At 38.4% G+C, this 26,712-nt stretch overlaps 1 protein-coding gene across 4 annotated transcripts in view; it reads right to left on the bottom strand.

The window, feature by feature from the left end:
- TMEM161B (transmembrane protein 161B) overlaps positions 1-26,064 on the bottom strand; it is a 42,480-nt gene extending 16,416 nt beyond the window's left edge. For 2 of the 4 annotated variants that reach the window (XM_015653643.2, XM_015653640.2), the window contains exons 1-5: positions 25,570-26,064; positions 18,985-19,088; positions 14,697-14,777; positions 10,320-10,417; positions 8,510-8,666 (exon numbers count right to left, since the gene is read on the bottom strand). In XM_015653643.2, the coding sequence (XP_015509129.1) occupies positions 8,510-8,666; positions 10,320-10,417; positions 14,697-14,777; positions 18,985-19,088; positions 25,570-25,572 (443 nt within the window). In that variant the 5' untranslated portion in view covers positions 25,573-26,064. Of the gene's footprint in view, positions 1-8,509; positions 8,667-9,887; positions 10,219-10,319; positions 10,418-14,696; positions 14,778-18,984; positions 19,089-20,875; positions 21,045-25,569 lie in introns of those variants that run through there. The other 2 variants (XM_033520350.1, XM_033520351.1) reach the window with 2 other exon arrangements.
- Between the last annotated feature and the right edge of the window lie 648 nt (positions 26,065-26,712).

Consider the following 26,712-nt stretch of genomic DNA (forward strand, 5'->3'; position numbering starts at 1 on the left):
GAGTCAGGTCCATTAGACAAATCTTGGTCAGCCCAAGCCTGTGAATTGTATGCAGTATTAAGAGCATTGGAACTACTAGAAGGAAAGGAGGGAACAATATATACAGATTCTAAGTATAGTTATGGGGTAGTGCATACGTTTGGTAAACTGTGAGAAGAAAGAAGCTTAATAAACTCTCAAGGGAAAGATTTAGTTCATCAAAAACTTATAATTGCAGTATTAAAAGCCCTGAGAAAGCCCAAGAGGTTAGCAGTGATTTATTTGAAAAGACATCAGAAGGGAATGAACTTAAGGAGTAGAGAAAATAATGCTGCTGACCAGGAGGCGAAAAGAGCGGCATTACGAACAATGGTCCTAAAAGAGAAAGGGGAGCATGAAGAAATTCTGGAACATAAAGACAGTGACTTAAGAAGTAGATTTACTAAAGAAGAAAAATTAAAACTCCCAGAGACAGGAGCAATAGAAAACACAGAGGGGAGATGGTTTCTCCCAGATGGCCGAGAGATACTACCAAAAGCTATAGCTCAAAGAATATTAGAAAAAATACACCAAAAGACACATTGGGGAGCACAAGGGTTAATAGACTATTTTGCTGCAAGGTATATGAGCACAAGTATCCGGGACTTAGTTAAGCAAATTACTAGAAGCTGCCTCCCATGTTTAAAGACGAATAGGAAAAATCGTAGAAAATTACCGTATAGAGGGAGACCCCTGGCAAAAAGACCCTTTGCGAATATTCAGATTGATTTCACAAAACTACCAAAAGTAGAGAGACTTAAATACCTCCTGGTCCTAGTAAACCATCTCACACATTTCGTAGAAGCTTTCCCAACATCTAGGGAAACTTCACGAACAGTTGTAAAGGTGTTATTGGAAGAAATAATCCCAAGATATGGAGTACCAGAGACAATAGACTCTGACAAAAGTCCTCATTTTACATCAAAAATAACTCAAGAGGTGTCAGAAGCATTAGGAATTAAGTGAGAACAACACACACCTTAGCACCCTCAAAGTTCTGGAAAAGTAGAAAGGATGAATGGAAAAATAAAGAAGCAACTTACTAAACTAGTGATGGAAACAAAATTATCATGAGTTAAATGTGTTCCACTAGCCCTTTTGAATATTCGAACCCAGCCAAAAGCAGATCTGGGAATTTCCCCTTTTGAGATGTTATATGGTATGCCCTACAATATAGAGGAAGTTCAAACACACCCAAACGTGAGTGATCAATATATCAATAAGTATTTAATAAAATTAATGAAATTCAGGAAAGCATTATGGGAAAAAAGAATGCTAGCTCAAAGACCACCATTAGATTTTATATTACACCAGGTACAACCGGGAGAGTGGGTGCTGATAAGAAGCTGGAAAAAAAATCCCCTAACACCAAAGTGGGAGGGACCGTATCAAGTCCTCCTAACAACAGATTCTGCAGTTAGAACAGCGGAGAAAGGTTGGACACATGCGAGTCGAATAAAAGGACCTGTGGAGCCACCAAAAGATAATAATTAAGAAGTTGCCAGCCTGCTGAAGATTTAAAACTCAAGATAACACGAACAAAATAACATCCAAGAACTATTAATTAGAAATTTATGAATAGTAAATTTCATAAAAGCTTCCGTATAGAATATAAGATACACCCATTTATTGGTGAAGAAATATATAACAAAAATGTTAAAAAAAGCTGTGCTTTATGCCAGAATTGTTATCCTTTTGTTTGCTTTAAATGTATAATATGTGAAGAGCACTGGTGGACCCACTGTCATAGAGGCTACCCACCAAGAGGGGTGTGTAGATTCTGCTACACTGCTCAGAGGAAACTCACTAATTGGGCCCTAGCTACCAGAATAAAAGCGGGAGAATTTGAAAAAGGATCAGATAAGTGGTGGGCTATCTATTCAAAAGGAGTAAACCCCTTGTACTATTGTTATCATTCAAACAAACCTGCGCCTTTTGTAGCAAATATAGTAGCTGGGTTGTGCAGACGGTAGCTCCAGGAATTGAGGTGTTAATACCCCTCTAGTAAAGCATAAAAATTGAGAAAAATACATACAAAGAATTAATAAAAGAAGGAGTAATTCCCCTCCTGAAGAGTACTCTTGCTGCCATGAAAATGGTGCACCCCGTGTCCCGTGGCAACTGAGTCGACGATGAGAGAGACAGAAGAGTAATAAACTGTGGAGGAAGACACTCCAATATACATGAGATCAGCAGATTATAGTCCTGAAAATGCCACAAGAGTGAAAATAAAACAACCCAGCAAAATGATTTCAGGGAAATCCAAATTGACACTAAACAAAGAAAAAGCCTCTATTATAGTAAGAGAAACCAATGCTCACTAAATAATAAGTTAGTAACATTTATAATCCTAATAAACACGCTTAACATTTGTATAAGTAAAACACATAAACCCTTTAATTAGTCTATAATCCGATGAGAAGATCAAGTTATTATACAATCACAGATTACCTCTGGAGCCCCTAGTTTTCAAGTTACACTAGATTCCCTCACTAAGTGGAAGGGTACTAGTCGTATCCCGCCCGGGTGTAAGGTACTATATATGTGCCCAGCTTCTAATCCAGGTAAAGGATATTGTAATTACCCTAGGGGATTTTACTGTAGATATTGGGGTTGTGAGACAATTTCTATGGGGTGGAAAGTACAGAATCCAGATAAGTATCTAAAAGTTGAAAGGAGTCCACACGGATGTATAAAGCCCTGGATAGGCCCCTCAGGAGAAGTAACATATGCTGGGACTTGCAAATTTCACTACATTAATACATTATTATTACATATAATATAATATTAATACATATAATTACATTAATATGTAATAACACAATCCCAAGACCCTGGGTGGTTATTGGGACGAACCTGGGGTCTCATGGTATGGGAACCCGGAAAGGATTGGGGAGTGCACATTCTTGTAAAGAAAGAGGTGGTTCCCCATGATTCAGGATCTGTTGGACCAAACCCAGTGGTATGGGGGGCAGTAGACCCCCAAGTGAGAGATCAGAATAACCATTCAGAAAAACTAAAAAATAACACACAAGTAACAACCACAGCAGAGGCACCCCAAGAATATGTGAACGGAGCCCTTTGGAAAATTTTGCAAGCTACCTTTAGAGTATTAAATAATACATACCCAAATTTAACTAGGCAATGTTGGTTATGCTATAACATAAACCCACCTTTTTATGAAGCCATAAGCTCTTTAGCAGAACCAACAAGGGTAAATAACACAAATCCTGCTGCCTGCTTATAGAAAACGAGAAGAGAAGATACCCAAGGAATAACATTATCTCGAGTTACTGGAAAAGGGAAATGTGTGGGAAATGTGCCCCCAAATAAGAATCATCTATGTCAGACAAAAATACAGATTAATGACCCTCTTAAGCCAGCTCAGTGGTTAATTCCAGCACCTAATACTAAATGAGTTTGTAATACTCTAAGAGTAACCCCATGTATTTCTATAACAACCTTAAATAAAACCTATGAATATTGTATACAGGTTATAATAATTCCCCAGATTATTTATCATCCTGAAGAATATATGTATACACAATACCAAAACCCAAAGCATTATTTAGTAAAGCGAGAACCCCTCACTGCACTAACAGTAGCTGTGTTGCTAGGCATAGGAGGGGCTGGATTAAGAACAGGTGTAATATCTTTAGTGAATCAACACCAGAAACTCAGAGAGCTTAGAATTTCAGTAGATGAAGATTTAAGAAAAATTGATAAATCTATAAAAGACCTCACAGATTCCCTAGACTCACTGGCTGAAGTGGCTTTGCAAAATAGAAGGGGATTAAATCTATTATTTTTACAAGAAGCCTCTGCGCTACACTTAAAGAAAAATGTTGTGTATATGTAAACAAAAGTGAAATAGTAAGAGAAACCATGGCAAAATTACAAGAAAGACTGGAAAAGAGAAAGAGAGAACAAAAAATGCAACAAAGTTAGTACGAATCCTGGTTTAACTATTCTCCGTAGTTTACGACCCTGTTATCTACTATAGTAAGACCGTTAATTTTATTAATTTTAGAACTTACTTTAAGCCCTTGCATTATCAATAAAATTATTAACACTGCAAAAAGCAAGTTAGAAGCAGCTCATCTTATGTTAATACAAACTAAATATAAAGCTTTAAATGAAGAAGAAATAAAAGATTATTTAGAATTAAGTAAAAAAGAACTACAAAAATTTAGCAAACAAAAGTAGAGAATAGAGAAAGGGGGGGAGTTGTGATAAACAGAGACCCTTTTGTTTGACTAAACATGTAGATATGATGTTCTGTAATGCTATGTTTTGTAAAATCAGGATTATATTAAAGGTTGATACTGACATTGACGTAATTATTATGGCCTTGCCGAGATTCCTTGGATTCCAGAAGGTTGCTGAGTTGGGCCTCTGCGGGGGAGAATAATAAAGAAAAGTCAAGAGGGAAATAGATTCAATCTTCCTCATGCGATCACCAGAGAGCAAAAGGAGACCCCTAACAGCTGAAAAACGCAAGCGCAAAAGAACCTAAGAAAAGACACGTCAGCAGAGAGCCAGACAGATTAAAAGGAAACACACAGAACACGAAAGTACGGCCACGGAGAAGCGGATCGCTTCTTCAGCTGTCCAGCGCTATAATTTGCTTATTGCCTTGCTTGCTATAATTAATAAAACTTTTCTTTAATTAAACTTTAACACTCTCTCGAGTGTATTTATAACAAACAGTCCTAATCTATCATCAGATTTATGTCTCCCTAGATACTTCATGACTTCAAGTATGGATTGTGCCTGAAAGATTTGGAAAATCCAAGGATGAAAAAGAAAGCATATTAACAATAAATCACAATTATAGTGCAGATTCAGAACTCAATAAATAGATTCATGATTATGCAAACTACACATGACTGAAACACTCTTTTACTTAAATAATCAGCACTGCTTCTATTTCTGGGTTGGAGAAAATTGGAACACTATGACTTACTTCATCACTTCCTTCCACTGCAAGACCTAATATTCAGGATCTAGTGAAAGAATAATTTGGGAGTATTTAGTGCTAAGTTTATAGATTGCCTACACCAGCTCCCCTTTCATTAATTTCTTCTGGCCACAAGAAGAATTTTAGAATTGTATCGTTTGGATATAGTATATAGTTGCAGGCACTGTAGAATTTACGTTATACCCTTTTACAAAAATAATTTTATTTTTTAAACTGCCGTGATTATGGAATTCTTGAATTTTATAGTTCATATGGTAAAAGTGAAAAAGATCCATCTTCTATTCCTACCAAAACACATTAAAACTGTGAATTCACAGAAGCCGAGAACATTTGGGTTGGACAAGATCATTCAATTCCTGGGCTTGCACAGCACAATCCCCAAGAATCGCGTCATGTGCCTGACACCACTGTCCAAATGCTTCTTGAAATCTGTCAGGCTTGGTGCTGTGACCACTGCCCTGGGGAGTCTGTTCCTGTGGCCAACTGCCCTCCATGTGAAAACCTTCTTCCTGATATCCAACCTAAACCTCCCCGACCCAACCTGAGGTCATTTACTCGAGTCCTGTCACTGGGCACTAGAGAGATCAGTGCCTGCCCCTCCTCTTCCCTCCTGAGGAAGTTGTAGGCTGCTGTGGGGTCTCCCCTCAGTCTCCTCTTCTGCAGGCTGAACAGACCAAGTGACCTCAGCCACTTGGTCTCCCTTCCACACCTTCATCACCCCTGTGGTCTCCTTTAGATCCTCTCCAATAGCTGAATGTCTTTCTTAGTGCAGGACAATACCCATCCTTGCCTGGCTGACCATGCTGGGCCAGTTTGCTGACTGCTGACTCACACTCAACTTTCTGTCAGCCAGCTGCCCCAAGTCCTGCTCTATGGCACTACTGTTCCCCAGTCTGTCCATACAATCAGGGTTACCTCATCCCAGGTGCAGAATCCAGCACTTTCCCTTGTTGAACTTGGTATGGTTGGTCATTGCCCAGACCTCTAATCTGTCGAGGTGGCTCTACAGGGCCACACTGCCTTCAAAGGATATGAAGTATCCTTCAGCTCCTTCCAGATTTCTATCATCTGCAAACTTGCTTTGTATGCTTACAACTTTTCACCTCTTAATACACAGGCATGAAACAGAAGAAATACTTATTAGCAAAACACAAAATTGTTCTGTATTTAACTTTGACATATCATGTTGACTGCTTTCTGTCAAAAATATGTAGGCAATCAAATTTTTCTGAATCTTCCTTTATCACAGAATCATTTCTAGCCTTGACACTGAATTAGCAAATAGTTGAGTAAGTTTTAAGTACTCTCTGCATCCCAAAAGCCTGATGTCACAACACATGAATGAACCTCTTCTGAAATCTCATCTGACTAGGTTCCAATGACCACAAGAATTGTTACCAATACCTATGTGTTATACCTCCTTCAACCAAAAAGCTGTAATGCCTGGAATAAGTTATGTTACTGTATTTATGGAGATGATATGGAATAAATTATGTTACTGTATTTATGGAGATGATAAGGCTAATACAAATTTAAGACTGTGCTTCCTGGTACTCCATCCTTCTACACTGCCACTAACTCCTCATACAAGTACTAAGCACAGACTTTAAAAGCTACTTGCATATTCACACTGAGATAAAAATTTTGCACTGACAGGCAACTTAAATATTTTTTAAAGTTTTGCCCTCAATTGATGACCAAATGAAAGCAATGATAGGAGAGAATACAAAACCACAGTAAGAAACTGTTACTATGGTGGATTTTCCTGTAATACATAATTCACAACTCTGTTTCACTTAGAATTACAATTACTATAGTGTTATTTAAATTGACTATTCCTGAGATACAAGAGATGAAGCAAACAGGGCATTGTCACCAATAAATCTAAGAGTACACTGTGGCTTTAGTATTAGAAGCTTGTTTTTCCACTAGTTATATTAAACTCCCCCTCATCCTCAAAATCAGAGTGAAAGGTGTTGGCTATCACTTCTGATTTCTGTAGCTACCTCTTCCTCCTTCCTTCTGTGAAGATTAAACTAAAATTCCCAATTTCATACCAAAAAACAAAACAAAGGATGTGCAGTAACAACTATGTACTACAAATACTATAGCTGTAATACAATTAAAAGGTAAACAGGAGATGGACACTGATTTTCTTCTCACAGCAGACTAGAAAAACCACCTTTTGGACCATGGTACATCAAACAGGAAATACCTAATCTGGAAGCATGCTACTGACATTCTTTTTTCTAAATGTGGGTTGACTTTCTCTTCTAGCAAGTTTTTAGACATTAGAAGCAAAAATTCTGGAAAATTCTATCATTTATACTTCAGTCTACTTTGAAAAAAGCTCCTGTCCATACTATAAAGGCAGCACACATTTTAGTAATTATGAAGGACACGCAAGCACGAAGCACATTCAGAACTCTTAGCCAAATGTAACCAAACATTAGAGTTCAAGGTTTTACACAACACCACCAACTACTGCTAATATTACAAATCAACTGAATGAACCACAAGACATTAACAATCTCTAAAGAAGAACTAGAATTTATACAGGGGAAACAATTTTGAATATTCAAGAGGTTTATCAACTCTAACTTAGTGCTTTATCTGTTCTCAGCTGCTGAAGGAGCAGAGGAGCTGTGGCAAATCACTTTCCAGTTCACCTTTCTATAATCTGCACTCTTACAAGCCCTTACTCAATTCCACTGCTTTATCCAAAATCATCTTTAAACTGCAACTTTCCTCCCTAAGGTGTGTGTCTGGATTTGTATGTGGAATGCAATTAACTACCACACAAGCATCTATGTCTGATACTGCCTCCTCCAGTAAAAAAAAATAAAAATTAACTGCTTTCTCCATAACAAAAAAAAACATTTTATGGTTTGATAATGCCTGTTTCCTAATTACTCCACTCCTGTTTCCCTCAGTTTCAGAGGTGAGTTTAGCTTTTCACAGAGCTCAGTATCCTACAACTGTCTACATACTTTATTTTTTATAAGAACGCTTTTAATGTATTTTAAAACTACAAATTCATGCATGTATTTTTGCAATAAACTAGTATACATATCACTGTACTATTCTGATCAGGAAATATAAGATTAAACATACTGAAAACAGAAATGCACTGAAAGTGCACACTATTTCCAAACTTCTTCAAAAGCAGTACTTTCTGTACATGTAACTATTTCTGATTGCCTAACTGAGAAAAATCAAGTTAGAACCACTACATACTACAGGTGAGCACTAACTATATTTGCATACATGTATTTTTCTCCTAAATGGTCTGGTATTAATGTTACCAAGCCAATGATACCAGCATTTACAAAGAGCATGTTCAGCATATACATTATTAAACAATGGCATTAGCTTATGCGATCCTTTTTCCAAATGCTAAATATTTTTGCATCCCACCCCTCAATGGCACAGAATTTTATACAAATTGCAGAATGACATATAACTATTTGCAACAGGTAGAGGGGGAATTAACAAAACAGAAAAGGATACACTGCAAAAGCCAAGACAAGCAGACACCACACGATGCTGATATTCATTTCTTGAGAAGGCTTCATAATGCTGTAATAGGCTTCTGTCACCACATACACAACTGTAGCTGCAACAGTGAAATCCACCAACCACTGATATTCTGGAAAGTAATGCAATGCTGAAAAATATAAGTTTGTGAAAGTTAAAGGTGTGTTTTAAGGCAGTTACTGATGTATGTAGAATGGAGTAGCAATTAAAAGAGGTTTTTAATTGTGTATTAAGTATGTTAAAGTGAAATTTAGGTAGACTCAGATCAACCAAGTGAAATGCAACAACAGTGAAAAAGTTACTCAACAATGTGAACTTTATTCTGTACTTCTGTCATCCAATACTTGATTACTACTGAAATTTATAAGGCTATGATGTTTTCCTCTTATCACCTCAGCTTTTATACATTAACATCCTCAATCAAAAAAGCTTAATTCAGATTTCACAACAAAGAGATTAAAAAGTATTCCAGTAGAGCCTGGCTGCAATTCCAGGTAAGAGGGTTTGTTTTGACCCTTTTTTAAAGATTAAAATCTCACTGTCTGTCAATTATATTACAAATAAACTGTTCTTTTAATTTACAAACCCCACCATCTAAGATACTGATGGTTTGCTCATCAAGATTTTGTTAATACATCCTATAAAGTAACTGTTGTGTCAACTTCACTGTAAAAATTCCAGGGATCATACTGTGTTGCATACAGGCTGTGTGTTTTGGACAGGGCTCCCATAGGTGTTGGAAACTGCGAAGAACCATTTGTGACAATACAAATTGTCCATCCCGAACATCTTCCCTACATTTACAATTTGGAAACAGAAAAACATTACTCAACATTAACTTGCCTACAAGCTACCTGTTGGCAAAGATATGAAATTGGGCAAACAGGTATTTCCAAGTCCTGTACTTTGAAATAACAATCTGGTTAGATTTACAAACAAATTGTATATATAACTTTTCAAACACAGTCCAACCCTATCCTGCATCACTCAGGTTGAGAATTGACTACTATAATTTCAGGAAAGTAACAATAATTGAAACTTGTGAATGCTTTGTTTATTTACTTCAGAAACTTCATTTCTATTACACAAACGCTGTCTCCTATAATTTAAGCTGAGTAGTCTCCTGCACAGGAATACGCATCCTTTCTTTCAATATTTATCCAGAGAACACATAAATACAAAAACATAGGTAGGAAAACAATACATATCACATACATACTCATATATGAACTTTCTAACAGAATGACTGTGATTTAATAATCAAAAATTAGCATCTAAAAACGTAGTACCTTCCAAAACACTTAATACTGCATATTTCTGAACTGTCACTTATTGTTTTAAAGCATTTTACCTGAATGCTTGAGATGTATGGCTGAAATGGTTTAGGTTCCAATGCTACAGCACATTTCCTATTTTAGATGAGCAGAAAGTATGACTTGACATCTGCCAATTGTTATTTTCTTGCACAAAGCTAGAAATTCTATTTTGAATAGACTGTGATGTGATTCTTGCAGTGTTGTATCATATTGCTATGGACACCAGATACAACAGCTGTGCTTTATGCTGGATTTCGTTGACTCATCCCTTTCCACAACACTGCCATGAAAAGTCACTCATGGAGACTTAAGCCCTACTACCTGCTTTCTCATTTATGACCAGTTTTGCTTCTATTCAGTCACTATCTACAAGAAAAGAGATATTTCAGCATTAATTACAAATAAATACTTGATAGAAAGAATCAGGATATATTTGAAATAATATATTGTTGTTTGCATACTCTTACCAATAGTGTCCCTTTCTGTTACAGATTTTGTTTCCAGATGAAGATCAATATCTTTTGGAATGGTTAAGGGTTTGTTTTCAATGTGACCATTGTATTTTCTGTAAAATAAATAAATAGATAGTACAAGCATGGGTATGAAAAAATAGATTTTTTTCAATATATAATGACATTTCAAATTTCAGAAAAATGCAGAATGCTTTTTTTTTTTCCAAATACAAATATTTTTATGTCTCTAGCTAAAAGTAGTACTTCAAATTCAAATCTTGGAAAACAACTAGGTACGTCAATAGCTCCTAGCTATAACTTCACTCTGACATCTTACTGTGGGTATGGATTTAAATGGCTTCCAGTTGCTTCAGTCTAAGTATGTATTGGGTCAAGATCCAGCGGGCAGTATTTACTTTGGCCCACTGGTTTTCTTTATTCAGAGCTACAGGGTGTTCCCAAGGTTAAATAAAAAAAAACCCTGCATTAGTCCTTCTTGTCACAACAAGCAGGTATATCATCAGCTGGACTAACCTAGATCCTTGAAAGGTCCAACCTAGTAGCCACCAAGCAAATGCAATTTAAGGTATCTTTCTATTCTAAAAAGGTGTGTATTTAGAACAAAAAGCACTTTTCATCAGGAGCTCTCAAACTATACGAATATGATCTTCGCTTCCCTGAAATTAAGTCACACTAGTAGACTTCAAATTTAAAAATCCAGCCTGCTCTTAAAGAATATAAACAAAACTAGAGAATTTGGTCTGGTAGGTCAGCATTACTAACTAACGCAGAACTTCCCTCTCCCACTGTTTTAAAAAAAAAAAAAATCATTAAAGGAGGTCAGAAGTTATTTTGTTAGATTAAAAAATCAAACCTAAAACTTACGACCTGTTAAAGGCTAGAGGGAAACAACAAACTGCCACATTTTAGAATACCACCTCTGAAATTAGAAAAGGAGAGGTGGGTTTTCCATAGAAAAACAAATTATTGGGATATAAGAAAGAAATCAAATCAATCATGAACTTAGTTTTCAGGAATGCTTTCACCTCAGCTCATATGTAAGAGGAAAATACAAGCAGAAAGCATTAATACGTTCTTTCAGGTTATATTAATGTAGATTAGTATAACCTGAAGCACCACAATTTTAATGTACAAATTGTAGATAGGAATCTAAAGCATTACTCAAAAAATTCAGTTGTGTGAATCTACACAAGTCCCCAACACTGCCTAAGGACTAGACTACCTGCAAGCTCCCATCTATTTCCCTTCCCCCAGCTGTACTCTGAATATTTTACTACTGCCTGTATCCAGGAGAACTATCATTTTGAGTGAGAAGAGCATTTTCACCACTGAAGCCATTTCAGATCAAAAAAACTTGGTGTTCCTACACTTCAGTTATCCAAGGGGCCCTACAATCCAAGAGGTACAGACAGAACATACCCAGGATCACTAAATGCTTTAGTTCAAAGTAATTCACAGTAGCTATGGACCTTTTCATTAGCTTAACACTTTCATATAGCATGAAGTATTCTGAAGCAGAAAACCTGCCTAACATTCCTGTGTTCCTAAAGCCTACAGCATAATATACTGAAGTGTAATGTGCACTGAATAAAATCAACTAAGATTTCCCACTACATTTGTTTCCAAGACAAATTTTCAGGCAAGCTCCTTGTATCTCCTTTAATAATTTATCTTTAAATTAGTTCAGACTGGGAGTGTATTTAAGCAGCAGGTATTACATTTTGCAAGACTATAGGCTTGACAAAGAAGATTCTTTATCTTGGAAAGTATTCTTTATCATGGGGAGTATCAAAAAGATGCATCCTTATTTCTCCCACACTATCTGTTTCACATCTCCTTGTTGAGATGACTCACAAGCTGTACATTCCATTCTATGCAACCTAATCAGTAAATCCAAACCAACTCCACAGGAACAATTCCCACTTAACTATGGTTCTTCCCAAACAAGAGTCACTTCTTTGAAGGACACAAAGTATGTTTATTCATTAAAAAATAATTTATTATTCATTCAGCTGTTAAACAAGCAAAGCAGAAAAAATGTTGTTTAAGCCTCCACATTACACCTTTAGCTTCTTTGATATTTTATTTTCCCCTGTGATTAACATTCACCCTGGTACAATCAACTACTACTACTATTGGAAAAGACTGGCAAGGCTGAGGAAAGGCAGTAAGAACAAAGTACAATTATTGTTTGGCAGTGCAATTGTGTTTTTCAGTTTAAGCTCTTACGGGTGGATTTTAACTTACAATTACATAATTAAAGTTATTTCACATATGAATAAATATCACTAATTAAATGGGTAATTATAAATCATTATCTTATTCAGCATTATTTTGCCTCATTTTTGTCACAGAAAACTCTTAAGAAGAGATTCTTAACTTTAAGGGATGTTGCAAAAAAAAATAAAAGAATACTACTTTACAGGGAACAACTTAACACAGAGAATGGCGGTGAATGATGCTGCATCCAGCTGGCAGCTGGTCACTGATAATGTTCCACAAGGCTCAGTACTGGGCCCTGTCCTGTTCAAGTTCTTTGCAGATCATCTGGACAAGGGCATGGAGGGCACCCTCAGTAAATTTCCAAACACTGAGTTGGATGTGAGTGTTGATCTCCTGAACAGCAGGAAGGCTCTGCAGAGGGATCTGGACAGGCTGGATCGATGGGCTGACACCAATGGGGCATGAGGTTCAACAAGACCAAGTACTGGGTCCTATGCTTGAGTCACAATAACCCCATGCAGTGCTACAGGATGGGGCAGAGTCACTTGAAAACTGCCCAGTAGAAGAGGATCTGGGGCTGCTGGTTAACAGCGGCTGAACGTCAGCCAGAGTGGACCTAGGGGGCCAAGAAGACAAGGACATTGGGGCTTGTGTCAGACAGTGGGTGCAGCAGGACCAGGGCAGTGACCATATCCTGTACTCAGCACTGCTGAGGTCACATCTCTAATCCTGTGTTCAGTTTTGGGCCTCTCACAAACAGAAAGACATTGGGGTGCTGGAGTAAGCCCAGAGGAGGGCCATGGAAGTGGGGAAGGGCCTAGAGTACAACTTTGATGAGGAGGGGATGAAGGAGCTGGAGGGAGGGGGCTCAGCCTGGAGAAAAGGAGGCTCACAGGGAACCCTCTTGGTTCTGTGCAACTGCCTGAGGGAAGGCTGTAGCCAAGCAGGGGAGAATCTCTTCTCAAGGTTAACTAGAGGCTGGATAAGGGGATCTAGCTTCAAGCTGTGCCAGGGGAGATTCAGAATGGATCTCAAGAGGAATTTTGTCATGGAATTGGAACAGGTTGTCCTCCCTAAGAAGTGTGTGGTGAAGTCATCATCCCTGGAGGTCTTCAAGGACTGGATGTGGCCCTTTGGGCCATGTTTCATAGGTTAGACAAGGAAGATTGCTAACCATGCTGCTTAAGAGCTAGGAAACAGGAGGAAAAATTACATTAACAGATTATACAAGCAGTGCAGAGATTAATTCAAATCTTAAGATTTAAAAGAGTTCATACTGGGCTAGAAGAAACAGAGCCAGAGTAAACTTCCTGTGTTGCCAAAAAGAAAATCGTAGTGTGTTGTTTGGTTCTAAACAAATCCAATTCTAAAAAAAATTCATCAACGTGGCCAGCTCCACCACCTCAAGATGTCTCAGCTCTTGATGCAGCTGTACTTCTGGTATGGCTATTCAGAACTTAATGTCTGAATACTAGAAATCTATTTCCAGCTTAAGCTGATGGACAGCTATTCCACCCCCTCAGTTGTCTTTCCAAAGATTCAACAACCTCAGCTCTTTTAGCCCCCTTGTGTAAGACAAGGTTTACACAAACTTGTGTTTCCTGGATGATCCTAGCAGCTCTGTTTACCTGTTCATATACAAAATTACGTCTTCTTGAACACAAATGATCAGAACCGTACACAGTAATCCAGATAAAGTTCTACACTGGCGTCTTGTCCAAGAGAATTAGTATTTCCCTCTCTCTTCACTAGAAAAATTTCACATAATATATCCTAGGAGCCCATTTACCTTTCTCACAGGTTTTGAGAGAGGTGGCTCACAGTAATCCTATGTTGAACTAATAAATCTTTCTTCTCTTGCTCCAAGATGAAGATTGAAAACAATCCTAAGACTTGTTGCCTCAGTTTTTATCTAAATGCATACATTCGGTAAAAAAACTTGCTATCAAATTAGCATCTCACAGACCATTTTGTGGACGGAAATTAACCAGTTCTGTACCATTTGGGAATGTCCAACTCTGTTCAACTGTACGAACGTTCTGGTAAAGAACTGTGACAGTTAATACAAGCAGAGCAGTTTTGGTGAGCCATATCACACTAAAAAAACCCCAAAAGGTGGGGGAAGACAAGCTTAAAACAAGTATTTACCTATCTTTTTTACTCTTCCCTCTTTGCTTCCCTGCAAGAATCCGTAGTTCTTCTTCAGTGGGATGTTGATACCACCGTAAGCTAAAGAAAAAGAAAATCTTAAGTAAATAATACCATTATTATCAATTTAGAGCATGACTTTTAAAAAAATGTATCACAACACAGATTTATATACTAAGACACCTGTCATTTGTCATTCCCTAGCAATGCCCCTTTGTGTGCCAGTACCAACCCTGCCTGAATTGAACAGCTAGAGTTCACTTCTCTTCAAAAAGAAAGAAAGCAAAGCATTTACACATAATTAGAAAGCTTTGCCACTTTGTCATTCACATGAAAACCATTCAATTCTCAAAACACCAACTTTTAAATATATCATCAAATACTGCAAACACAGTTATACAAGGTGGGAAAGTTCACTAGAATAATTATACCACTACAATTACTCATCAGAACATATTCTAAACAACTTAATAAAGTATATTATATCCCCTCCAAACCAGGCAGTTTTCCAGAATCTGAAATAGCTATTATCTAATAATCATTACCAGTATTTCTTCTTAAGCAGAGCAAATTGTAACATCACCATCCCTTTCCTTAAACATCTCCTCCATGGTATCTTCAACTTTTACTACAAAAAATGCTATCAAAAAAATCACTGATTTAACACATAGTTGGCATACATGTTTTTCCACTTTCACAGATTAATGCAGCATTCATTGCTCATTCATCTAAAAGGCAAGAAATGGCATAGAAATTCTGAAGAGGACAAGCAGAGATGGTCAAGTGTCTAAGACAGCATATTTTACCTAAATCTCTAAGGATGGCAAAAACCTTAGCAGCTGAAACAAGGCCTTTTCCACATTCAACAAGGGAAGGTTACTGTCCAGATGCAGGAAGGATGTCACTATGATCTCCACTCAGAAATGCTGAGGCAAAAGAGACCAAGTACTAACAAGAACAGACTTAAGAAATGTGTGTGGAAGTAGAAGTCCACTAACTGTCACCCATGGTAATGCAGGTCAACACAGAGATGATAAAGGAATCCACAAACAACACCTCACATTAAGAAAACTTCACGTAGGACCATTCAAATACATGTTGGCTAATTCGAGATGATGTCAGATTCAATTTAAAAGTTACCAAAGGCAAAGTCAAACAATCTCAAGTCATTTGATGACATTTGATTCTCAGCTCTGTTTTAGAAAGACTTCCTTCATCTCAGGAACTCTTCAAGAGAAGAGCATGCTAGTACCAGCCAAGAGAACATTCTATTATATTATATTCTATTATATTAACTTCTATTCTCCATATGATCCAAAGCAACTGTGAAAAAGCAGATATCCTGTTTTGTCATTTACCACATCACTCTGCTCTGAACTTGGGATGCTAATGATGAAAGCCACCTATGCGGTAAAGAATTTTTTCAAAATCTTTCCTGCATAGACAGAGAAATAGTACCTAATGCAGCAGCACAAAATTCTTGTTCTGCGTAGCACACTAACACAAATCAAACTCAAAATTGGACCACAATTTGCTTCTAATTATACTACAAAATGACACTGCAAGTGATACCTAATTACAACTAATAGGATAAAGAGTTTTGGTATTTTTCAGTTGATAAACCCTACAGACCTTGCATTTAAAATCTCAATACCAAGAGATTTGGGCAAACATTTTCATAAATAAACATAGAGCTAATAAAAAGTAGTTTGTGTCTGCTCTAGCTTATATATGCTTAAAACTGAAATCCCACAACTGATTTGTGGCTTTGACATATCCAAGTCAGTTTGAACAGCAACAGACACACAGACAGGCCCTAGGTGATTTGAATAAAGGTCATTAACAAATCCACAACAAAACAACCATTTTCTCCTGTCATCCTGATATGGCCTGAAAACATAGTAACTGAAATAGCTGAGCAACTTAAAAGCAACGTTTTGGTAGAGAATGTTTTCTTAGGTAAAAATAATGCAAGGCCTATGCAGATATTTAAGCTGCCAAATATTTCAATAAATCTACTTAGTTGCATTTAAGCTTTCAAAATAGCACTGATTGAAAAAGTTTGTGTTTCTTAACAAATTTATGTAAATTGCTTTTCAAAGTCAGTAACAACTATTTATTCCATTAACAAGTAATTACCTTATGCCTGTCTATCCTAAGAATTCTTTATGTTTTTGTTCCTTTTTAAAAGTCTTTGTTCCTTTTTAACAGACTTCCCAAAAACATATACAGGCATCTACACAAACTGGTCACTTAATGTTTCTCTCTGGTAACGTTTATCCTCCCACACATTTAACAAGGGCTATCTACAGACAGGTAGATATCTTTCAGGTCTGTCTTCACTGCGAATCCTTTGGAAGTAAGATACTCAAACAAAGTCACTTATAAACCACTGCTGGATACCAAAGACTAATTGAAGTCTACAACAAAGGTAAGGAGTAGCAGGTGATAATTTTTCCTTAGACAGCAGGACTGCTTTAGGAGTGTGCCTGTACCTGCACATTTATGTGAACAAAACCCTTTACTACCCCACCCACACAGGGCTGTCAAATACCACTGGCAAAAAGACAGCACTAAGGAGAAATGGGTTAAAGATAAAATGCAGTTTATCAGGTTAACTAAGAAAATAACTGCTTTTCTTTCTGCCATTAAAATTCATGTTCTTGTTGCAGTCAATCTTCTGACATACTTTTATTTCTAGAACACAGGATTATTTCTAACTCTATACCATTCCTGTATTCAGGGAATTATTCAGAGTGCCTGAAATTACAATGCACTAAAATAATTATCAGATAAATAAAAGAAAACCAAAAAGTAGCAACTAGTTTTTCCAGGCTACTGACTAGGAAGGCAATAATAAAACTCCCACTAACTTCAGTAAGAGCAGAATTACCTAAGCTCAAGTGCTGGAATCCTGCTTGAGGGATTTATCAACCTGCAGGGTGTGCAAAAATAATGGAGAAATGGATTTGAAAAATATCTGGACAGCAAACTTCTCCCTATAACTGGTACCTTAAAACACTGGTGCCTTAAAATGAGGATACAGTGAGTGAAAACGTTCTTCACAAGAATGAAGAAGATGGGCATAACAATGACAAATTATTTTACAAGAGCAATCAGATATTTAAATTTTTGAACAAAAGTTAAAATCAATCTTAGACATAGAAAGTACAATATGTCATTTGGATAATTGCTGATATAGAAAGACCCTCATGCTGACACACCTTAAAAAAAAATGGTAGGCATATTCATATTCATTAGTGTCTTGTTCTTTTTAGAGCACAAGAAAGGTGATCAACACCCTGCCAATACGGTTAACAGTGAAATTTCACACAATAATTAAGAGTATGATTCCTGTTTGTGTTATGCAAAACACAAAAAAAAGACAATTACTGTCTTGTTATACCTAACACACATCTAAACAACATTTACAGTCACTTCTCACTAGCAACTTACGGGTGATGACATCTGGAATATAAAAAAGGAACAAGCTGATAATTATGAGATGAAGAGGAAAAAAGTCAATGGAAAGACTTGTTAATACTCCTATGGAGTACATTATTATTATTCAAAGGTACTGCTTCAGAAAGCAAGCAGTAAGGATTTGATTCTCAAAATTTTAACAGTTACAAAGGAAAACACACTACCTGCTTATCATACAAAGTGTTCTTCTTACCAAATGAAAAAACACAGTGTCTATGATTCCTTTTAATATTAACATACTGATTTATATTCAAAACACCTTCTGTTTTTCATTGTTATTATGGATACAGCCACACAGGGAATGCTCTCCTTGCAACTCATTATGTCTGTTTGATCTACTGTTACAAGGAAGTAGTGTACTGAAATTTATACTAATACTGTCCTTTGACATATTAAAAAGGAATAGAATTTTTAACAAATATCTAAGCATTCTTCATATGCAAGGCTAATCTGGAGGTAGATTATCAACAACACAGAGACAGCACAGGGGAAAATAAAATCCTTTTATTCTTCAGTATCTTGTGTTCAATTTAGCTTTTTAGTATTAAAGGATGCACCTTGTACATTCAAAATAAGAGCTGAACAACAATTGACTTTCTGACTGATACTATTAATAGCAACAAACAAGTAAGTTCTTTTACAGCAACACTGTATTTCTGCCTTGAGTCCACAAACCAGGTGTAACAATGCCATGGTAATAAATTTAGTAAAAGTCAATCACTTGAAAAAAAACAAATGCAATCAGTATGTTTTACTATTACTACTCTGATGCACAATTGCATTACCATATTAACACTTATCTTACCTGCCACTACAGAGAAGCCAACGAGCAAGAGAATAGTGAGGTATGATCTTCTGTATGACACTAGCCATTACCATGGTAACCACCAACTGTACACCTATCACACCCTGTAGAGAAGTAAGTTAATAACAAGTCAGTATGTGTTTTAGAAAAGTAGTGAAGTATCTTTAAAAAAAAACAAAACAATTTAATAACCCTCTGAATAACAACCATGATACACTGGAGATGAATGGGGGAAGAGAGGGGACAGAATACTGTAGCAGTTTATAAAATTTTTTTTTCTCTGAAACTTGCTACGATTACTTACAAACTTCATCAAAGGGAAAAGGCATTCCCAGGTCACCACAGCTAATCTCCTTGAGGAGATTATGTACAGGTACAGGTATTTCCTCTTTGTTTACCTATATGCATGGGTTTTTATCTTTCCTGATACGTCGTTTTCAAGGACTCCTCTCCACATCATCCTCATCCTTTAGCTTACCAAGATCAGTCTACCACCTTTACCTCTTGATTTGAGGGTACATCACCTCTTTCCTCTCTAAGTCCTAGTCTAAATACCGGTTTGGCCATAGTACTGGCAAAGATGCTCTTGCCCCACTTGGTCAGATACTGTTCTAAAGTCTTAACAGTCCTTGCACCTCAAGAGAGAGTCCTGAGGTAATACAAGCCAAGCCCCTGCTATCAACACCTGCTAGACGTAACACCACCAATGATCTGTTGACATACAACTCTTCATCCACCTTCCCCCTCCCTAGCAGCAGCATAATCTTTCATCCTAAATAGTGCGCTATTTATATATTTCCTTATATATTTCCTTACTATAACAGAAGTTTAATTTTTTTTCTTTCTTTAATGCTTTCTCCTTTTGTAAAACAGAAATTATGTCAATACTACTTTTATTAAAAAACATAGGCAGATGAAATGTTTCGGATATACATTATCATCTGTATGACTGAGGAGACTGAGACAGCAGAAATTATTTAGGTATTTATAAACATTTTCAGTATGTTATGATATGTCTCATAAAAAAGTGCGACATATCAATTAGAAGTAGGTGCTACTTTTTTATATTTTGAAATAACACCTTTGGAAGGAGTCAGATACCACTGAGTTTCTTTGGTGCTCAAGAGTCTCTTCACCTTCTCCCTCCTCGGAATTTCTACTACTCCTACACTTTGGTGCCATCAACTCCTTGAAGTACCTCAAAAAGTAAAACCTCACTTTTGTTTATGTTCTGTTTCACTGATCAAGAGCTCTACGTATTTGAACACTCAACCTATATTAAAGATTATGTGTAGTTCAGTACATAGATTAATCCACTGCATTAATCCTCCTACAGACCAAGAACACAAGTCACAGGAACAGAGTAGACGATAAAGTGAAAATAACATGCTATGCACACAGCATGACTTTTTGCCAGTTCTACACTTTTGCCTGGATGTGCTTACACTCTACTTGTATGTTTACTAACGCACTCCAGAAAAATCTACAACATCCCCAACTACCCCATATTACAACACTATAACACATTTTTCCTCCATCCCCAAATACAGGCTCTGGCTAGATCCAGCCTCCGCCATACTTCTGACTCTTCACTTTACACGAATATCAGCTAAAATTCAAAACCACTCATTTCAGAAACATAAACGAAGATCAGGTATTGGTTTCCACCAACATCCTACATCCTCTACTTGCACACTTTAAATTAGAGGACACAGGGTTTAAACTTTAGTCAGAAATCTGCAAATTTAAAAATCCAGAGTATGAGAAATAGAGTGGTATATGTTTGAGGGGGGTTTTGAGGACCTCTGGTAAACAAACCTGATCTGTACTGAAGTAATTAGCACACAATCTGTGATTGGGTTGACTCAAAACTAAGAGAAGCATTACTCACCTGTTAAGAGATGAAGAACTGCTGCATAAATTAAATAGTGTCTGCAGTTACAGAACAGTTTGTGGAAATGAAACCATTTCCTAAGTCCTTCAACACTGATCCCACATACATCCATGTCCTTATCATGCTTCAGTTTTGCAGCTTAAACTTGAACTCCAAGTTCAGGACACTAGAAAGAGATGTTTGTATTCTGCTGATCAAAGGAATTTCTGTCAATCTCTCTCTAATGCTGGGAGGCATGGGGACCAAAGCTGACTATGTAAGTCAGTTTTTCTGCAAAACACAGGCTGGCAAGCAATCTCCTGGTTAAAAAACAAGACTGAAATGGTACAGCCATGCAGCAACATCAACACGGTCTATCTAATAAACTACAGTCTAGCTGTGTTTCTGCCACAGAGGCACTGAGAGGTGTCTCAAAAGTCTTGAGCACTGCGTTCACTTCCCAATCCTCCAGCAACCCTAGCATTCCTACTTTTGTTTGAGTAACGTAGCAGACTTTACATAAAAGCTTAAAGATTGCAGAGAACACATTAAGTGGCCCATAAGAATAGTTTTAGCAGTTATATTAAAGTGAAGACTGACAAGCTTCTTAAAATTGGTGGGGAAAAAAATGGCAGGCTGAAAAGCCAAAAGCATAAGGTTGAATGAAGTATAACCTGGACTTTGGCTTTCAGTCTTTTATACTATATACCTGGAAAGTTGCTGATTAGTGGAAGGACAAAAACTAAGAATAAGCAATTCAGATAAAGTTACGATACTCTTATCTACACCGCAAGTGTACTTATAAAACACCAACAGCTATCTCAGAGTCTCAAACAAAAAATCCCCTTTCTAAAAGTACTTCTACCTAAAGAACATTTTTCTTTTCATCACAAAATGATTTATAGAACATGAAGTACAAAGACAAACAAGGTTGACTGTATTATGCAAAGACACCCCTTTATTCTCCTTATTTTGACCTTGTCCAAGGTTATTCCTCCTTACCTGTAGTAAAAGGCCAGGGGTTTCTGTCTCATTTTCCCTTTACCGCCTACTTACATATTACAAATAATTCAAATACTGAGCTTTACGCAGGACTTTGAAACTACATGTTCTCTGGCAGTAACCATTACAAGATGGTAATTCCTCCATTACAAGATGAGGGCCTTGAGCTGAAGGTAACTGCTGTATGCACCAGGACTGCAGTAGGGATACAGCTGCATTACTGAAAACCAGCTGGTAGAATACCATTCACAATTTCACAATTTTTTAAATTCAGAAATTTAATGGCCACTGCTTACTTTCTTAAGCGGCAATTCTTGTAAAAACAAGATTTTAACACAACTATCCTTGAGTATTCTACAGATGTTAGTACAGGGTGTAACAGTATCTTTCAGTGGTAGCCCACAAACATACTAACAGAGCTGTGATTTTTCAAATAAGAAATTGAAAAGGTATTGTAACAGTAGTGGCTACCAAGGTTTGTAAGAGAATATAACAAATACTCTTATTTCCTGCAATTTTAGAAGTGCAATGATATTTGTGAAGTCTGGAAGATAAATCAATACAACCGCTTTGAAATGCCATTTAGTAGCAGACTCATTATTGCTTTTACTGTAAATGAGACTTCCCCCCATATAATTTTTCTTCATATGCAAATTTTTCTCCAAATGTTTATGTCCATGCTAAAGCTCCAGCTTGCAAAAGCAAAATAGCGTTCTCCTGAAACACAAATGCAACACAAAATTGCTTCCTTAACAGTAGGAAATATTATATATGACGGCCAAAGAAAACTGAGCTTGCTGTGCAACATGTTAAAAGTGAACACTTCCTGTGAAAAGGACTACTTTCACAGAATACCTACAGTCATTATGATAATCAGGAATCTGAGGTAGTACAAATCCTATGAATTGTAAAAATCAGACATTCATACAGCTAATATTGGAAAAGAAATTATGCCAAGAGAACTCTTAAAAAATTCAATTTTTACTTTTTTTTTCTACTCTCGTGACCAAGGCTTCCCTGAATTAGAATTTCCATGCACCTACCACTGTTTACAACAAAAGATGCATGAAGTGGCATGAAGTGGCATGAAGAATATGCAAGGTGTTCAATACTATCACCCAACTGCTCACCCTCACAGTGTCGTTCACACCTAAAGGTCACTTCTCTCTCGGCCACTGTCTTTACACAGAGTCAAAGAAGAGCCATAAACTGCTGGAAAGACTCAGGTATGCATGAATCCCTTTGAAATAAGTTGATTTGTTTGAAACCAAAATTATGCTTTAGTCAGTGAACAGCATTTTACCTGACGATCTTGCTTCATTTACCACTGAGGCTCTCTAAGCACAAAGATTACAGAACTAATGGTTATAAGGCAAATCAAGTTTTTGCTACAGAAATCTTATGGATGAAACAAGGGCGTTTGTAAAAATGCCAATTTATCATTATTACTGAAGAGGCAATACAGAATACCTGTTGCAGTGAACTGGATACGGAACCTATTCTTATATTATAAGTAAAACTAGTTCAGAGAAATGATGTACTACACATGGAAAGGAAGGTTATATTTCATCATTACTTTTCCAAGATAGTGAAAATCTAGTTTGCCCAATATTTCCACAAATAAGAAAAAAAGGAAGTACGAAAGTTCCCACTCTCCAGAAGACCTGCTTTTTAAAGAACAGACTCTGCCATTTCAGGAATCATTCCAAGTATAAAATGTGAAAAGCCATTACGCTTCTGCTGAACAGTCTAGAACACCATGGTCTTACCAAGTATTAAGACACTTATGCAGAGCTTAAAGTCGTGGCCTAGCTGGCATTGCAACTGCACAGGTGACAGTCCCAGCTTGGCAGGTGTTGATGTTTATAACTTGATTTCTAAGCCTCTTACTACAAAAGAAAATGATGAACATTTCATTCTCCTGTTGCATTGGAACTGGAAAATACAGCTTCCAAACAGCACAGACCTTTTGCCTTTCCTTACGCCATGGAATCACACACAAAGATTATTTGCCCACACTGCCCGCACCCAGCAAAGAAAACTGGACCTGATCTTTCAACCCCACTAGGCAACACAAGCAAGCACTCAATTAATTTAAATAAGAACCTACAATGAAAGGAAAAACTTTTTTTGCACACAATTTTCCCAATGTAGCTTCCAATACTAGACCACTCATCGACTCCTACAAATGAAAGGAGCATCTCATGGCCTTTTGAATAAATATTCTAATCCTGGTGGAAAATAAATAAAATAAAATAAAATAAAATAACTTCATGAGAAAAAAATACAATTCCTTTTATAAGCCAGAATTTACACTATAAAAAGTACTTTAGTGGAATAACATGATTAAATTTTAAGTATGAGAACAGTTAAAAGGCAGATTTTATCAAAAATATATTTGTAAAGTGCACTTCTTAAGACTTAGATCAATGAACAAACACTGGTTCCACAATTAAAATGACATATTGACACATTCATACAGTCATATGAAAAAGAAATGTAATATGTCAAATACAAAATATGTTTTTACATCTGCAGACCCTGTTCTTTGTATCCCAAATATAAGTACATTAAAAGCTGAGCCAATCAACTCCAGTGTTTTAAATTATAACTAAGACACAAATATGAAATTCAGCATACCTCTATAGAGATATATCTTTATATAATTTAATATTCACTAAATACTTAGCCTGTGCTATTGAAGCAACATGTATCCAACAAGGTTACATCCTTAGCAGGAATTACACCAGACTTTGCTCTTCTCCTACTACATTACATTTATTGTGCGCTACATTTAGCCTAATAAATTGTAGCTGTGCTGAAACACTTTTTTTTCACAAGATCCCTTCTAGCCCCAAATGCTCTATGATTCTGTGACACTCACATGCTGCCACATCATACATGACAGTGGTGACATGACCCAGAGCACCAAGCTTGAACTTGTGGCAGTGAACAACAAAGCGTCTGGCTTCTAGGTATGTCCAAGATCACATGCACGCTCCATTTACAGGGAGATTTTTTTAAGGAGATCCGACAAAATATAGAGTCAATGTTGGAAAACAACTTAAGATCATGAAGTTCAAATGTCAACCCAGCAGTACCACTGTAGTTCCTGAATCACTAAAACACATCACCGAGCCCCTGGCCCAAACGTTTCTAAAACACTTCCAGGGATCGGAACCCCCACCACCTCGCTGGCCAACTTATTCCTATGTCTGACCATCTGAACAGTGAATTTTCTTTTTTCTAGTATTTCCATCGTCATAGCTTGAGGCCCTTTCCTGCAGGCACACCTCCTTGAGGCATTTCACTGCAGGCACGGTAAAAGACACCAACCCCCACCCCGCTACAACCTCCTGCCAGGTAGTTATAGAGAGGAAGAATCCTATGCATTTAAAAAGAGACACCCAAACCCCGTTACAGAGCACTAAGTGCAGTGGCTCGCTCTGATCCCAGAGGAAAAGTAGCAGAGATGGAAGCAACAGTGAAATCGTGTGGGTGTAAGACAGCGGAAAACAGCAGACACCACGGTGTTCCGCTCATGAGCGCCAATTACGGAGCTAGATGGTGTCACCCCACTGCCTCCCTGCTCCCGACGCGCCCAAACCCCCGACCTGTCCCCACAGCAGGGGAAGGGGCCTGCAGCAGCTCAGCCCCGAGCCGAAGGAGGGGAGCGGACCCGCCGCCCCGCTTCTCGCCGTCCCGCTCACCATGATGCCCGCGCCGGCCCCGCCAGCCGCCGCTGCCTCCCGGCTCAGCCCCACTCCCGGCACATAAATCCGCCCGCCCGCCGCTCCCGACAGCGCACGCCGAGGTCACGCCGGGATCCTGCCGCCAACAAGGCCCGCCTGAGTTGTCCAACAAGCTGCCGGTGCGGACGGGGCCCCGCAGCGCTGATATCGCGCCGCGGCGGACAGCTCCGGCCTCACCGCTCCACACCCGCGGGCTGCCGACAAGGGAAGAAGGTAGAGGCGCCTGCCGGGACGCAGGGCCCGCGGGCCCCTCGGCGACAGCCCCGTCAGGCGCCGCGGTGCCAGCCTGTCCCGGGCAGGGCACTGCCGCGACCCCAACCACGTGATGCGGGAAGTCTCCCCGAGCGCTGAATTTCTCCACCCTCTTGACCCCCGCATGAGGCGCGGCAGCGCCGGAGCACCGGGAGAGGAGCCCCGGGAGAGGAGCCCCAGGAGAGGAGCGGCGGGAGCGGGGAGGGGGCCGAGCTCGGCAGGGGCGCGGGGCAGAGGAGGCGGGAGAGGGGTGTGCGCATGCACCGAGGTCACGTCGACCTCCCCCCCCCCCCGCCCGTGTCGGCGCTGCGCATGCGCAGCGATGCGACCTGAGGGCGGAAGTGTGGCGTCCGCCACGGCCTAGTCATGGCCGTGCTTTGCGGGACCCGGGGCCGGCTCTCCGAGAAATGCCTGGCCCGAGGGAGATAGATGTCCTCCTTGCACAGTACCCAGTACTGTGTACCGCCTGGATCTATCCGGAAGGGACACACCTGGATAGTCCGTCCTAAAAGAACACTGGGAAATGGTCGCGTTGCTCAACAGTTTTGTCGTAAATCGTGTGGTCTTAAATGGATCGCTGTGGTCCCTTGTATGTGCGCTGGAAACAAATAGAAACATTCTGCTTGAACATTCTGTAGGATATGTTTAACATCTGTTCGTGTTTTGTCAAGCTTTGCATGCCCTGTGAGAAACCCCGGAGGGCAATTCATAGAATCACAGAATGGTCTCAGGTTTGAAGGAGCCGTATGGATAATTCATTCCAAACCCGTACCATGCCCAGGGACCCCTTTAGTTAGAGCAGGTTGCTCAGGGCCCTGTCCAGTCTGGCCTTACAGGGTTGGAGCATCC

Source organism: Parus major, chromosome Z (assembly GCF_001522545.3).
Source record: "Parus major isolate Abel chromosome Z, Parus_major1.1, whole genome shotgun sequence".
NCBI lineage: Eukaryota > Metazoa > Chordata > Aves > Passeriformes > Paridae > Parus > Parus major.